The sequence below is a fragment of the Candoia aspera genome, chromosome 2 (genome assembly GCF_035149785.1).
Source record: "Candoia aspera isolate rCanAsp1 chromosome 2, rCanAsp1.hap2, whole genome shotgun sequence".
Classification (NCBI taxonomy): domain Eukaryota; kingdom Metazoa; phylum Chordata; class Lepidosauria; order Squamata; family Boidae; genus Candoia; species Candoia aspera.
Window position 1 is genome coordinate 57,089,443 of NC_086154.1, and position 15,430 is coordinate 57,104,872.

A 15,430-nucleotide genomic window follows, 5' to 3' on the forward strand; every position below is an offset into this window, starting at 1 on the left:
AGATGTACCAAAAGAGAAACTATGCTAAGAGTCCCCCTACCCCTTATGAAGCACTGTAGGAGAGGACTTAATAGCAGACATTTTTACTGGAGCTTCCCTCCTGTGGAATTGGTTTCCTCCCAGAAATAAGATCAGGACTGTCATTGAAAACTAATGGAAATTTGGTTATTTAAGCAGGCATTTTGGGATTAAGATGTGGAAGAAGTACGTACCAAGGATATATGTGGGAGCTGTTGATGATATTATCATATGTTCTATTTGTTTTGTACTGTAACCTGCTTGGATTAGTTTTTGACTAAAGCAGCTTAAAACTATTTGTAAATAAATAATAAAAAATGACAGACCATCTGACTGCTCAACTAATTACATAAATAACAGTCCAGTAAATAACAATGCTCTTAAGATTAAAATAAATGCAAGGAACTAAAGAGATAAGAGTGCAGATTGAAAAATGTATTAAAATCTGGTAGGAAAGAACTTACGTATAAATGAAAATGTAAGAACTGCGATAGTACTTTGGGTGCTGCTGATGGAAACGTAGCAAGAAGAGTTTGTAGATATACTTCCAACTCTTTTTGTCTTTTTTCCACCAAGCTTTTGGAATTTTTGCCAATAATCTTTTTGGGAGGCAATATATTCTTGTCTATCTTCTTCTCTAAAACAAGCTATAAAAGACAAATAGTTAAGTTAGTCTGTGAAGAAACCATTGCTTTAAGAATTATAACATTAAATAATGACATGTTCACATAAAAATACAATCCATACATATATTATTAACAATAATTGATAGGGATAAAGGAATTGATCTATATATTAAAAAATAAAATTCTTGACTTCTAGTTTCTAATGGCAGCTGCTTGAGATATAACCTCAATTTCACTGTCAATTTTGAAGGCTACAGTATCTCCTAACTACTGCTGTTTAACTTATAGTAACTAGATAAGTAGACAACATTATTAGCTTTCTCTTAAATGACAGCTGTTTGCAAGTGATATTTGGCTCCTAAAGCGCATCTTTGGGAAAAGAACGTACCTCCCATTCTTCAGTCTTTTTTCCTTTGGCTAACTATACAGAACAGAGGGGAGGCGGAGCTGAAACAACCCCTCTGCTGAAGGAGTAACTGGCTAACTCAACTTCCTTGATAAGAACATTGCAGAGCTTAATGAGATAGTAACTGTCTCTCGGGATAAAATAATAAACCTTGAAAGCACTGAGAAGCGAGTACCAAAGATTTTGTTTGTATGTATGTATGTATGTATGTATGTATGTATGTATGTATGTATGTATCTATCTATCTATCTATCTATCAATCAATCAATCAATCAATCAATCAATCAATCAATCAAATTTATCACCGCCCATCTCCCAAAAGGGATTCTGGGCGGTTTACAATAAAACATAAATAAGAAAAATATAAAACTGTAAAATACTATGATACATAATAAATAAATATGATAAAAACCCCAATGGCTGAAAGTTCTCTGTAATTTGCAAGCAGAGCAGGGTCCTTCTAACAAACTAACCATCCCCAGGAACGACTACTCTCTCTCCCCAGGCATAATTACAGAACCAGGTCTTTAGTTGTTTCCTAAAGTCCAGGAGCGAGGGGGCCAATCTCACTTCCGGGGGAAGGATATTCCAAAGGGCAGGGGCTGTTGCAGAGAAGGCCCGCCTCCTGGATCCCGCCAGATGGAGTTCTCTTACAGACAGGGTCCATAGCATGCCCACTCTGCATGACCAGGAGGGACGGGTTGATATGATGGGGATGAGAAGGTCCCTTAGGTAGCCTGGACCCGTGCCATGTAGGACTTTAAAGGTAATAACCAACACCTTGAATTGGACCCGGAAGCATACTGGCAACCAATGCAGCTCGCGGAGCAAAGGGGTGACATGTGCTGATCTCGGGATACCCAAGATCGCCTGCACGGCTGCATTTTGCACCAGCTGTAGCCTCTGGATACTCTTCAAGGGTAGCCCCATGTAGAGCACATTGCAGTAGTCTATATGGGAGATAACCAGGGCATGAGTGTCCGTTCGAAGGGCCTCTCGCTCCAGAAAGGGGCATAACTGGTGCACAATACGAAGTTTTAACAGGTGACTGAAAGGAGATTAAGAAATTTAAGATAAATTGATCCATTTACAGAAATAATTTACATTTTCTGAATATTTCCTGTAATGTTGAGCTAGAGCTATCTTTGATGTTGCATACTGAAAAATTTCTGCGTGAGATTTTCTCAGTAGAGCCTGAATAAAAGCTGTAGGTAAAAGCTGTTTCTAGGCTTCTACTCCATGGACAAAAGAAGGTCCAACTTAGTTAAGTTTCATTTCTCGGTTCCACAACTTGTGATGATGTTATTTTTGTTCAGACAAAATGGGTCTTTGGAATAGAAAGAATGTTTTTTTCCAGATTTACCCCCTCAAATAATTCAGAAGCAGAAGTTGTTTAACGGGGCTTGGTTAGCAGCAAAAGGAGAGGAGACTTTTTTTTCTTTATCTAGCTATATTTCCTCTGTCCCTGAATTCTTGTGAGGAAATCCTCTTGTCCAGAACAATTCATTCTGTGAGATTAAAAAGAGAAAAACAGCAGCAATCTGGTTTGTTTATATGTATTATTTTTCCACATTTTTTAGTCAGAGTTAGGCGTTCTAGCTGGTAGGGGCAATTTCTGCATAAAAGTTTCAGTACCCTTTTTTCTGGGAGTTCATTTGGCTCTAGCGATTTCTTTCTCTCTCTCTCTCTCTCCACACATACACACACACACCTACTTATCTACTTGTTGGGGTTTTGTTGTTATTTTGGTTTTTAAGTTACACATTGTAAGGTTTGAGTCTGACTCTGACTCTGACTCTGAACAAGGGGAAATCGAAACCTATGCTGAGCCAGAAGGGGAAAACAAAACCTATCTGGAAAGAATTGGGGAAATCGAAACCAGGAGTGACTCAGTAGTGCAGGAAAATCCTGAGCAGCTGATTGGGCAGAAACCAGAGGTAGGTTCGAATCCTCCAATCAGTGCTTGTGAAAGGAGAGCTGAGAAGTGAGCCAAGCAAAAGGCAGCCCGATTGGCTCTAGAGGAGAAACAGAGCGAAAAGAATCGGAGAAAAAGGCACCAGTGCAAGGAGCAAATCACCAGAGACAACCGATCCATTGAGCTAACCACTTCTTCAGAGGAGTCCTTGCCGGAATTGGGAGCCTTGCCTGTAGCCGACACAGAACCAGTGCCAGCTCCTACCACTACCGCGGACTTACTTCCCTTGCACTCTTCTCCAGCCAAGTCCTGCCTTGCTTCAGTAGCCAAGCCTTGTCTTACCATTCCAGCCGAGCCCAGCCTTGCCTCCACAGTCAAGACTTGGTTTGCCACTCCAGCCGAGTCCAGCCTTGCCTCCAGATCCAAGCTTTGTCTTGCAGCCCCAGCCAAGTCCTGACTTGCCTCCACAGTCAAGCCTTGCCTTGCCACTCCAGCTGAGTCCAGCCTTGCCTCCAGACCCAAGTCTTGTCTTGCCGCTCCAGCCGAGTCTTGCCTTGCCTCTGTAATCGAGCCTTGTCTTGCTGCTCCAGCTGAGCCCTGCATTGCCTCCTTGCCATGTCAGTCATTTGAACCTCATGTTTCTTTCTTGCCATGCACTCTAGCTACACCCGGTCTTGCTGCTTCATTGCTAGGACTAGCCGAGATCTGCCTTGCAGTGTTGCCATGAACTTCCTCTACTTCTGATCTTGCAGCCTTACCTCATTTTCCTCCACTGACTGGGTGGACTTGATTGAACTGTATTACCTAATTAATAGACTCTTATCTGATGTAAATCGTTACTTGTAAATAAAGATTTCCTTCTAAAACCTCCCTGGCCGTCTCATAGTCCGAACAGGACACACATTGACTTTTGTTTCTAGTGGGTTGAGTGGTAGACGTAATGCAGGGTAGAAACTACAGCACTCCCATACATACAACCATAAGTATGGCTCTGGTATGTAGATAAAACCTTTGTTGTAATAAAAAATGGAACAACTAGAGAAGACACATGAAACAATCAACATCTTCAAAGGAATAAAATTCACAAGGGAAAAAGAAAACAACAACACGCTACCCTTCTTGGATATCCTGCTTAGCACAGGAAATGACAGCAAATTAGAAACACAGGTCTATCAAAAAACAACCCACACTAACCAAGTGCTCCATTACCATAGTAACAACCCAACCTCCCACCAAGGGAGCTGCATAAGAACATTATTCAGAGGAACACAAATGCACTGCAGCAACCCGGAACACCAGAAAAAGGAAACAGACCTCCTATACATTATCTTCCGATAAAATGGATACCCACACAACTTTATCAAAAAGTGCCTGACCACTCAACCCACTACAGTGCAACCTACACAATGAAAAGGATAACACTACCATACATCAAAAGCATCTTAGAAACTACCAATAGACTATTACTGTCCTGATTACCAGGAAACACACTGAGGCGAGGACTTGGTCTCTAATATTTATTAGTAGTACTTAACAAGAATCCTAACAAACTGAGAAAGCGTGGGAAAACCCAGCCATATAAACCCCAAAGGTTAAGGCGGTCCCGATCTGTGTCTCTTTGAATGGCTGAACAGTTCCTCAGTGCTACGCATGCGCTTGACAGTCTGGGTGAGAGCCCCCTGCTCGCCATCCTTACTCATGACAATTACAACCACATGGCATCACCATACTAAAGTCCTACAAAATATTTTAAGCAAACCAAAAGATCCGATAGCCCAAGAAGAGAAAACAGGAGTCATCTACAGGTAGTCCTCACTTAATAACCATTTGTTTAGTGATGGTTGACTTACAATGGTGCTGGAAAAACCAACTTACAACCAGTGCTCACATGACCATCACAGCGTCCCTATGGTCATGATTTGGATGTTTGGCAACCAGCTCGCATTTATGACCATTGCACCATTCCGTGGTCACATGTGTGAGGTTTAAGTCTGAATCTGACTCCAAAAATGAAACTTACAAAGGTTTTCAAGGGGAAAACAAAACTTATCAGGAAGAAATTGGAAAAACAGAAACCAGGGATGATTTAGCAGAGTGGGAGAAATCGGAAGCACTGATTGGACAAACTTCAGAGGGAGGTTTGAATCCTCCAATCAGCGCTCAAGGGACAAGAGCAGAGAAGTGAGTGAATCAAAAAGCACTCCGATTGGCTGCAAAGGAAAAACGGCACAGAAAGGATCGCATAAAAAGGCAGATGCGCCAAGAGCAAGCTGCCGGGGACAACTGATCCTTCGAGCTCATAGCAATTGTGGAAGAATCCTTACCAAAGTCAGGAGCCTTGCCTGTAGCCAGTGTGGAATCAGAGCCAGCTCCTCCTGACATTGGGGACCTGCTTCCTGCACAAGCCGCTCCAGCTGAGTCTATTCTTGCTGTCCCAGCCGAGCACAGTCTTGCATCCAGTTCCAAGCCTCATCTCGCTATACCAGCACATTTCAGTTTCACTCCCAGCTTCAAGTCTTGTTGTGGCATTCTTGCCAAGTCCAGCCTTGTCTCCAGATCTGAGCCTTGCCTTGATGCTCCAGCCGAATCCAGCCTTGTCTCCAGATCCGAGCCTTGCCTCGATGTTCCAGCCAAATCCAGCCTTGTCTCCAGATCCGAGCCTTGCCTCGATGCTCCAGCCAAGTCCAGCCTTGTCTCCAGACTGGAGCCATGCCTAGACGCTCCAGTCCAGCCTTGTCTAGCCTCTGTGGTCAAGCCTAGTCTAACCTTCGTGCCCATTCAGAGACTCGTGCCTCAAGCCTCCTCTTTGTCACATGCTGTAGCTTCACTGAGTCTTGCAGCCTCAATAAGAGAATTAGCTGAGTTCTGCCTCGCTGTTTTGCCACGATCTGAACCTGCAGCCTTGCCTGACCATCCTCTACTGCTTGGGTGGACTTGATTGAACTTCACTGCCTAATCTATTCTAAGGACTTTTACTGTTGTAAATAGCTATTGTAAATAAAGAATTTAATAGTAATTCTGCCTGACCATCTCATAGTCTGAACGGGACAATATGATTGCCATTTTCAACTTTCCTGATTGACTTCTGGCCAGCAAAATCAATGGGGAACCATGTGATTCACTTAATGACTGTGTGGTTCGCTTAATGACTGCAGTGATTTACTTAATGACCACCGCAAAAAAGGTTGTAAAATCAGGCTGGATTTGCTCAATAACTGCTTTGCTTAGCAACCAAAATTCCTATCTCAATTGTGGTCATTAAGCAAGGACTACCTGGACAATATACAGTGTAAGGACTATAACAGCTAATATATACGACGGACAGGCAGAAGACTAGCAGAGTACATCCATGAACAACAATGAGCAGTCAGAAGACATGATGAAAACTCCTTAATCTCACAACACATGGACAGACTCAACCATAGTTTCATAAAAACTGTTAGCATCTTAGACCAAGCCAAATCAAAAATTTCCTGGAAGTGTGGCATTCAGACAAATCAACCATCAAGAGACACATAGAAACAAACCACATTTACATACCATTTAAGAGAGACAATAAAAAAGCTAAGAAGGAAAGAAAACAAAAAGACGAGAACACATCCCCTCTAGCAGCCAACACCCAGATAAGCAGGGATTAACACCAGACAAACAATCAAGCAGAAATCAACACCCTCATCAAGGAACTACCAAGGAGAAAGCCACACCCCTACCGGCACTGGCAGGGCAAGCTACTGGATATAAACAGGGAGCAAACCCAACACTCACTCACATTGATGATGTTACCTAATTGTGTAATGAAACATCTACAAGCAAACAACCATGCTCAGAGAGCAACAAGGACTCCACATTCTCTTATTTCTCAGCAGCACCCACTCTTTCATCTAACCAAACAGCAGGCTGCAAAGTACAATTTAAAATCCAGCAATCCTATACCTCGTCTTTCCTTTGCATCTTGAAATTTTATATTTAACCCTTGGTTTCTTTCCCTGCCATATAAATCTGGATATATCTTTTTGCCATTGCTCAAAAGGTACATCATTTTTCAAAACAGGTACTGTTTGAAATAAAAACATCATTCTAGGTAACACATTCATTTTTGTCACAGAAATTCTTCCAAACAATGGTAATTGTAACTTTTCCCATCTTAGTAAATCTTTCTTGATTTCACTTCATACCTTGACATAATAATTTTGAAATAACGTACGATTCATATTAGTCTTAGTAATGCCATGGCATTTTACTTTTTTCTCAATCTGAAAACCAGTTTTTACCATCAAATCTTTTTGCGCTTCCACCCTCATATTTTTTTTAATATCTTTATTTTCTTGTTAATTTTAAAACTAGCTAAAGCATCAAATTCCTTACATTTCTCAAGTAATGTCTACTCCTTCCATAATTAAAACCAAATCATCTGCAAATGCCCTTAGTTTGTATACTTCTTTTTTAACCTTCATCCTGGCTATTCTCTCATCTTGCCTTATATCTCTGTTCAAAAGTTCAAGAGCCAAAATAAATAATAGCGGTGAAGCGGACATCCTTGCCTTGTTCCTTTCTCTATTTCACAGGGTTTGTCAATTCACCATTAACTATAATTTCTGCCATTTGCGAAGTATATAGCTATTTCACCCATTTAATAAAATTTTCTCAAAATTCTGTGTCTTCCAAAATTTTAAACAGAAAAGTCCAATTCAAATTATCAAATGCTTTCTCCACATCAAGAAATATCGATGTGGCATGTTTTTTGTTGTGTTGTTCCAAATATTCTAATATACTGAGAATATTTCTAATATTGTCTCTTAGGTAAAAAGTCACATTGATCTTCATGTATAAAATCTTGTAATATACTTTTCATTCTTTTAGCTAGAATCGTATATATTTTTTTAACTCGTTCAATAGAGATATAAGTCAGTAATTTTATTTTGGTAAAGTTGGGTCAAAGAAATACCAATTAGAATATTGTGTAAGAGAAAAGAATATTCCTCCTTGACTGACAAACTTAAACAGAAGAGAATACCATTCTGTTGGTACTGAGGTTTTCCCTCGGCTCCTGGCACTCTACCTGTAAGTCACCCGCAGGGTCCCTCTGGATCTTGCAGGTTTCCTCGCAAGGATTGCTTTCCTAAGTACAAGTAGGCAATCTCACAGCTTTTCCTTGTCTGGGCTTGCTGCTAAGCTGCCACCCTCCACACCAGCATCATCCCCACTCTTCACCATTTTCTCAAAAGTTGTGTAAGAAGCCTGTAAGAGCCCTACTTTCTCATACCCTAGGGTTAGAAAGTATATGCTAGGTAAGGCACCCCCTGGAAGATAGATGACAAGCAGTTACCAAACCAGGAGATGGGGGCCAAAGTGTGAAAACCCACAGTGTTTCTGGGACAGGAGGACTGAGACCTCAAGCTTTCTATCTGCCGGTTCAACACTCCACTACAACTTAATAAGCCAATATTCCTTTTCAAAAAGTATACGAGCATTTGACGCCAAAATGTTTTCTACAACTAAGTGTCTGAGTGACAAAAGTTAAACCAATTATTTTAGGGATATAATTTCAGGACAATTACCTTTTCATGCAGATCATGGAAGTCACTATATCGATGTTTTACTATCCATTCATGTGTTCCAACAGTCACTTGAATGATATATACCTAAAAAAAACAACAACACTTTTAATCAGCAAAAAAACCCCCAAGTTGTCACTTGTACACATTCATATAAAAATATACAATCCTTACAGTGCTGCATTTACTTTAAATTCTAGAAAGGCTTTTGAGCTACCTCTCATATACAACTCCTCACTTCTAATGGTGATATGAACATAGTGTAACCAAGAAATTACAACAAAGCAGAAGCCAGTTTCTATTTATATTCAGTTATTATTTTACGTTACTGTTTGAGGTAAACTGAATACCACTTTGGAAAAACTAAAACGAAAATCTGGAAAAAGAAGATATTACCCAGAGTGTACAAATCTAAAATTACTGTAACATGCCAACATTAAAAAGGCACAGAAGCTCTTATGAAATGTATTAATACCTATTTGCCTCAAAAATATTATATATATAAAATCCCCATATCCCCCCCAAATGTACAACAGAATCAATAGCTCCTAGCCTGCTATTTATCGTTATGTGAGCACCTTGAAAATCATGCAACAATTAACAGACATCAGCACAGACTTGTCAGGAATTTTTGCTACCCTGTACTAACAATAACAAAAGAAAAACTAACAATAGCTTTTCTTTTGATCATAAAGCTTCCTTAAAATAGCCGCCCATAGTCACTTCCATAGCGAGATGGTCATTGTATAAATTCGACAAACAAAATTAATTAATTAATTAAATGCCCCAAAGAAAATTATAGGCTGCAAGAACAAAAAGAGTTTTCAAATCATGGGATATAATATTTTACAATATTCTGTACTGGTCATATTTCACATCAAGTACTGTTGTCAGCCCTACAACTGTGTCAGAGCAAACTCCGAAGCCTTCAGACAAACTAAAACAGGTTCTGAAAAGAGCAACAAGGATCATTAGGGACTATAAAACTAAATCCTGTGAAGACAGATTGAAGGATCTGGGCATATTTGGCTTTGAGAAGGTAAGTCGAAATAGATAGCATTCTTCAAATACCTGAAAGAATGTCAAACAATAAAAGGCCAAGGGCCATTCTATATTCCTGAATGCAGGATATGGAATAATGGGTTTGAGGAAAGCAGATTTTGATTAACTGTTGGAAAAAAGAATTCTAATAATAAAAGCAGTACAATAGTAGAACTAATTACCAGAAAGACTGAGCTTCCTTTCATTAGAACTATTCACGTAGAGGCTAGTTCATTTGTCATCAACACTTTAATTTGGATTCTTGCATTAACAAGTTGATTCAACTGCTTAAGTACGCCCTTTAATTTGCTTCTATTAAAGATATTTCCTGTTGTCCCTCCAAAGACTCCCATTTTTATCCTCACATATTAGCATACCTCAGACACATATTACATTACTGTGCACTGTAGACTACTGCTGCTTAATTGTTACCACAACGATAAACAACAGTTAATCTGAAACAAGAGGATTTGGTTGGAAATGCAGTAATCTTATAGGTGACTCCATTCAGACTACTAATGGAGAAAATTCCTTTTAAGCCATGAGAATCCCATTGGTGAAAGAGGAAGGGGGAGCAGACTTCAGTAATCTATGCTCTACTTTCAGTAGGAAACTCCCCAAATAAATAGGCAGCTATTTTTTTCAACAGAGACAGTTCATGAGCTCATTCATAGCTCCTCTCACACATATAACTTTGGTGAATTCTCACCAAAATGGGAAGGAGTAAATCATACTAACTGTGAATTCTTCAGATTGCAGACCCAACACATCTGTATGGTATTAAGTCCGAAGAGGGTAAACTTAATAGCAGAGTTAAAGGCAGGATTTTAATCTATCACCCTACAAAAGTGGAGGATTACTGTTCAGACCTCTTCTTATTCTTCTTGCTATACCCTAAACAGCAAAATTTTATGTATCAGATTTAGTCATGTATCAAGTTGCACAATAACCATACCTTTGATTTATTTTATTCTTGATACTATTAATGACACTGTGCAAAACCCCAGTTTCTTTCTACTGCAATGCCTGGAATCAGAAATACTGCTGCTCAGTAACAAACCAGTTTCACCACATGGATTTCAATATGAAAAAGTTAAAGCTCTCTTCTACTGAAAACACTTTTTATCCAATTTTAGCTGGCCCATGCATTATAATGCCTTAACTAATGTGTACATAAGCTAACATAAAATTTGCAACTATAGCACTGAACTTGCTTTTTCCCCTCTTTCTTGTCTTGTTTTAATAAAACCTAAATGATCTTCAGGGACGCGGTGGCGCTGCGGGTTAAACCGCTGAGCTGTCGATCGGAAGGTCGGCGGTTCGAAACCGCGCGGCGGGGTGAGCTCCCGTTGCTCGTCCCAGCTCCTGCACACCAAGCAGTTCGAAAACATGCAAATGTGAGTAGATTAATTGGTACCGCTTCGGCGGGAAGGTAACGGCGTTCCGTGAGTCATGCTGGCCACATGACCCGGAAGTGTCCTATGGACAACGCCGGCTCCAAGGCTTTGAAACGGAGATGAGCACCGCCCCCTAGAGTCGGACACGACTGGACTTTACGTCAAGGGAAACCTTTACCTTTACCTTTACCTTAAATGATCTTCACTGATCTCAAAAAGTTTAGAAGGGTTAGATCTCATTAGTACTTGCATGAAAGACAACCAGGAAATCCCAGGTCTATAGGGAAGACTGGGAAGTCAAAAAGCATCCCAAAAGAAAGCACTGGCAAACCACTTCTGTATAGTGGTGGAAAAAAGCTATATAAACATATTAGTGTAGGCCCTGAGAATTGAACTCATCTCAAAGGATTCTTCATATGTTCACATTCTTCTAATTAATTAAAATGTCCCCATACATAAACTTGAATATTTTTGAAAGCATTTCAATGAAAACTGATTCTTAACATTTTGGATGCAAATTCCAATGAAAAAGGCCTATTTCTCTGTTGTATGAAAACTGTAATATAAATAGCACTTTTAAATTCAAAGAGTATCATCAGTTCATTAAAAAGATAACTAAAACAGTATGTATCCATAAAGATTCACAGATGAAAATGATTTAGCTAACTGAAAAATTAGCAGATAAGCCCATTTTTGGTTATATAACAAAACAGTTGAAATATATTGAACTATAAGTTTCTTGCAATGTTTGCTCTTAAAACAGTGAAACAGAAAACAAATATATATTTATTTACATAGACACAGCTCTGCATAAAAGGACAACTGTAATAATAATGGTATTGGGAAAGCAATTTCCAAACAAATAATTTTTATTTTCTCCACACCAGACTTCAGAAATGTTAAATATCTGAGGTTGCTATCAACAGTTGTGTAAATCACAACATTTGAGTCAGATTCAAGAATGTTACCAGCTGACTGACACTTTTTCCACAGTTTACTTTAAAGCCATATATATTTTCAGCTCCTTTTCCAAGGATGTTGCATGCCTATTCAGAAGAAAGAGGGACAGAGTAAATTTTTTGTTTTTCCCCGCCAGGCACCCTCCAGGTATTTTAGACGGCAACGCCCATTACTCTTTGGTCATATCGGCAGGGAATGATGGGAACTAGACCCCCACATGTCTGGAGGGCGCCAACTTCGGAAAACGAGTATTTACAATCTCAACCCGGAATAGGACGACACCCCAGCTAGCTGTCGTGGAGACATCAATTTCCTTCCTCTAGGGATGCTGTTTTCTTGTTTTTCGCCCAGGAACGGAAGAACTCTGTGAAACTCCAAAACACGCGAAGCACCGGCCAAGCATGTTTGGCCTCGGGCACCGACGCGAATCAATTAATGCGCTTATCCTTCCCCTTCAGAAAAGACGTGAAAGTTCCCCGTGGCGCCCAGAGGTCCCCGGCATGCTCAGGACAGGGAGCCTCTCGCCTCTTCGCACCGACTGACCCGACAGCACATTTCACCCGGGCCCGGGAGGGCGATGCCACTGACACGCGAGACCCCACCGTCTCCACAACCCCTTCGCATGCCGCCTCACCGTGTAGGTCTCCACCAGCTCCGACCCAAGAATGCGGACGCCTTTCGGAGGCTCCTCGCCCTCTTCGCCGGCCCTCAGCGCCTCCATGTCCACAGTCGGAGCGCAGAGGTCGGGAAGGACGGACTGCTGTGCTCACTCGGCCACTCGTGGAAGGCGAGCTCCGGGGGAGGCTGGTGTCGTGGCAGCTGCTGCGCCGCTTCCCTCCGCGCTGGCCATGACCAGCGCAACTATCGTCGTCACGGCCGCCATATTTGCTCTCGCGCCGCCTCCCGCCCCTCTCCGCGCACCGGGGCCGAGAGAGGCGGAGGCAAGGCCCGATAACGTCACTCACTGCTCGGGAAGACAAAGGGGCGTGGCCGAGGGCTAGGAGGCGGAGCGCAAGGGTACGTTGAGTTCAGGGCTGGAAGGCTTGGGGCGGCCGCGAGCTGGCAGCAAAGCGTGAGGGCGTTCGGGTTTTGTTTCCTCTTGTTTGCCACCTAGTGACCCCCCCCGGATATCTGCACTCAGTTTAGTTGGTTCAGGCTCTGAATAAAACGCGCCCTTGCAGGTGCTTTACTTGCACCAAAAGACGTGGTTTCAACTGCTTTTGAGCCGTTTTGTCCATCTCGTTGTTGGCATAAAAGCGACAATTCAACATAAGAGATGGAAGAAAAACCCAGGAAGCGTCGAATCCATTAGGGTAACTGTGATGGGGCAGGCAGTAATTACAATGGAGGTGTTGGAGTACAATTCCCATCACTGCCTTTAAGCTAGCATTACCAGTGGAGTGAAGCGGGTTGGGGGAGTAGCCAGGATTTAACGTGTTTTCTATCTCGTTTCTTACGTCGTATGAATAATGTCTGGTTTATTCCTGCTTACAGGTTAACTAAAAATTGTGCTACTACTGTATTGCCTTATGGCCCAGTCGCTGCTCTAGTCAAGAGCATGGTTTAATAGAATAAAACGGAATTTCTCAAAACGTTCCCATGCCATGAATTTAGGAAATGTAAGCACGTTTCCAGATGAATTAAGACATGAAAAACTATCCTATTTATTATTCCCTTATTACAGTCCGGAGCCTATGAAAACCGTTCAAGTATCCATATTATCTCCACATCGTAGGCTGTGAGTAAGAGTGGTGGAGAACCGCCCTGCAACTTACTCCACCACTTGGGAAGATAGTAGCAAATTGTAACGGTATTGTGTCGGAGGATGTTTTACGTGCTGCACGTAGCACATGACATGGTACCAAGGCAAATCTTTTACACCATTTTACATCTACTGAGAAAGGTGAGAAGCTTTGATCCTGAAGGTAGGTGGAGGAAGAACTGTTTATATTCCTTATGTTAATTATTGGCAAGGAGACTGAGCGTCAGGGCCACAACAGGGGGGGGGGCAAGCGAGGCATGTGCCCCGGGTGCCATGCTGGGGGGGTGCCAAAATGGGCACAGAATCCATGTTTGCCCTGGGTGACAAAGACCCTAGTTGCAGGCCAGCTGAGTGTTAAGCCCTGGTGCCTTGGATAGAGCTCAAACTCTGGGCCGGGAGGCTGTTTTAGTGTAATCCCTGTTTTTTTCCTGTATCTTTGCCTAAGAGCAGAAAGAATTAAAAATTTATGCTTATGAAAATTCAGAAAAGAAGGTGGATAGAAACCATGTCACATTTGGAATACCTTTAATTCAAATGAAGTTCTTACTACAGTAATGTTGCACCAAGATATTTAAAGGGAATTAGGAAAAAAAAACCATATGCTTGGGAAAAATAAGGGGAATTCCAAACTGTAAGTTAGGAATGTCCTTGAAGACAAATGGCAGAAGAGCAGTCCTGTTAACCTGGCTTCACCAAAAACTTGCTGCGTTGTTAATTGTGCATTGTCCAGCACAAGTCTGTTTTCATCTGTTGCTATGACCAGTAAGCAGTTGTTGGTATGGATATGACACTTAACTGAACACAGCAGTAGTATCGTTAAGAGGCAGACTGTACTGTAAAATGGAGTGGACTCAAAACTCAGATTGTCTTGCCCAAAATAGTTTCTCTGCATCCACCTGTCTTCTCCTGGTGGAGGGGGAATGGCAAAACATGATGGTAGGGAAGCCTTCATTGGTGGATCTCAGGAGGATACCTTGTTCTCTTTCTCTCTCTCTCACTCTCTCTCACACACACACACAAACACACACACACACACACATGAATGACAATGCCTATGGGTAACAAAGCCTGCCTGCCACCCTCCTCTGTCTTTTATCTCTATTTTTTCTTCTCCTCTCTTGGCATTAAGCATTGCTGCCACTTTGATTGAAGAACAAACATTACAGTGTTTCAGAGCTGCATAATCTGAGGCTCCAGGGCTCGCTCTGGTCCCCAAGCCCCTTTTTTGAAGTTCACACAGTTCTCTTCAACCACAATTGATTTCTTTCCATTTTATGGAGGGGAATGGACAAGAATGTCAGCATCACTCCTAAAATAGATTTTTCACAGTTATAAAAATAAAGGAAAGCAACAACGGGGGGGGGGGGAGGCAGAGAACCCTGGCTCTCCATTATTATCTGTAATATGATTTCCACCTATTGTAGCCATTATTGTTATTCCATACTGTGGTCCCACTGCTACTCCTTCACTGAATGCTTTTTTTTTTTTTTTTGCTTTTTCCAAGAATTTGGCAAATGATATGTAGCATCCCCACTTTCCCCATTAGCAACATTTGGACTTGGTGCTCCTGTGATCAGGAGGGTTGCGAGGACTGAACTTAGGAAGAGATTCATGAAGTACCTTCCCTAATGGACAGTGATGTTGCTAACAACACAAACAGGTCAAGATTCCTCCACAGGGTCAGTCAACATCAACTAGCTATACCTGCAATTTGGAATCACAGGTTGCTATGCCATCTATTCCTGTTAGT

At 41.5% G+C, this 15,430-nt stretch overlaps 1 protein-coding gene across 7 annotated transcripts in view; it reads right to left on the reverse strand.

Moving 5' to 3' along the window:
- The window catches only part of NISCH (nischarin), a 44,844-nt gene extending 31,999 nt beyond the window's left edge, over positions 1-12,845 (reverse strand). For 3 of the 7 annotated variants that reach the window (XR_010067096.1, XR_010067097.1, XR_010067098.1), the window contains exons 1-3: positions 12,553-12,841; positions 8,524-8,607; positions 483-665 (exon numbers count right to left, since the gene is read on the reverse strand). Coding sequence is in view for 4 of the 7 variants with exons in the window: in XM_063291900.1 (XP_063147970.1) it covers positions 483-665; positions 8,524-8,607; positions 12,553-12,639 (354 nt within the window). In the remaining 3 variants the exon portion in view is untranslated. Of the gene's footprint in view, positions 1-482; positions 666-8,523; positions 8,608-12,552 lie in introns of all 7 variants that reach the window. The other 4 variants (XM_063291900.1, XM_063291899.1, XM_063291902.1 and 1 more) reach the window with 3 other exon arrangements.
- Between the last annotated feature and the right edge of the window lie 2,585 nt (positions 12,846-15,430).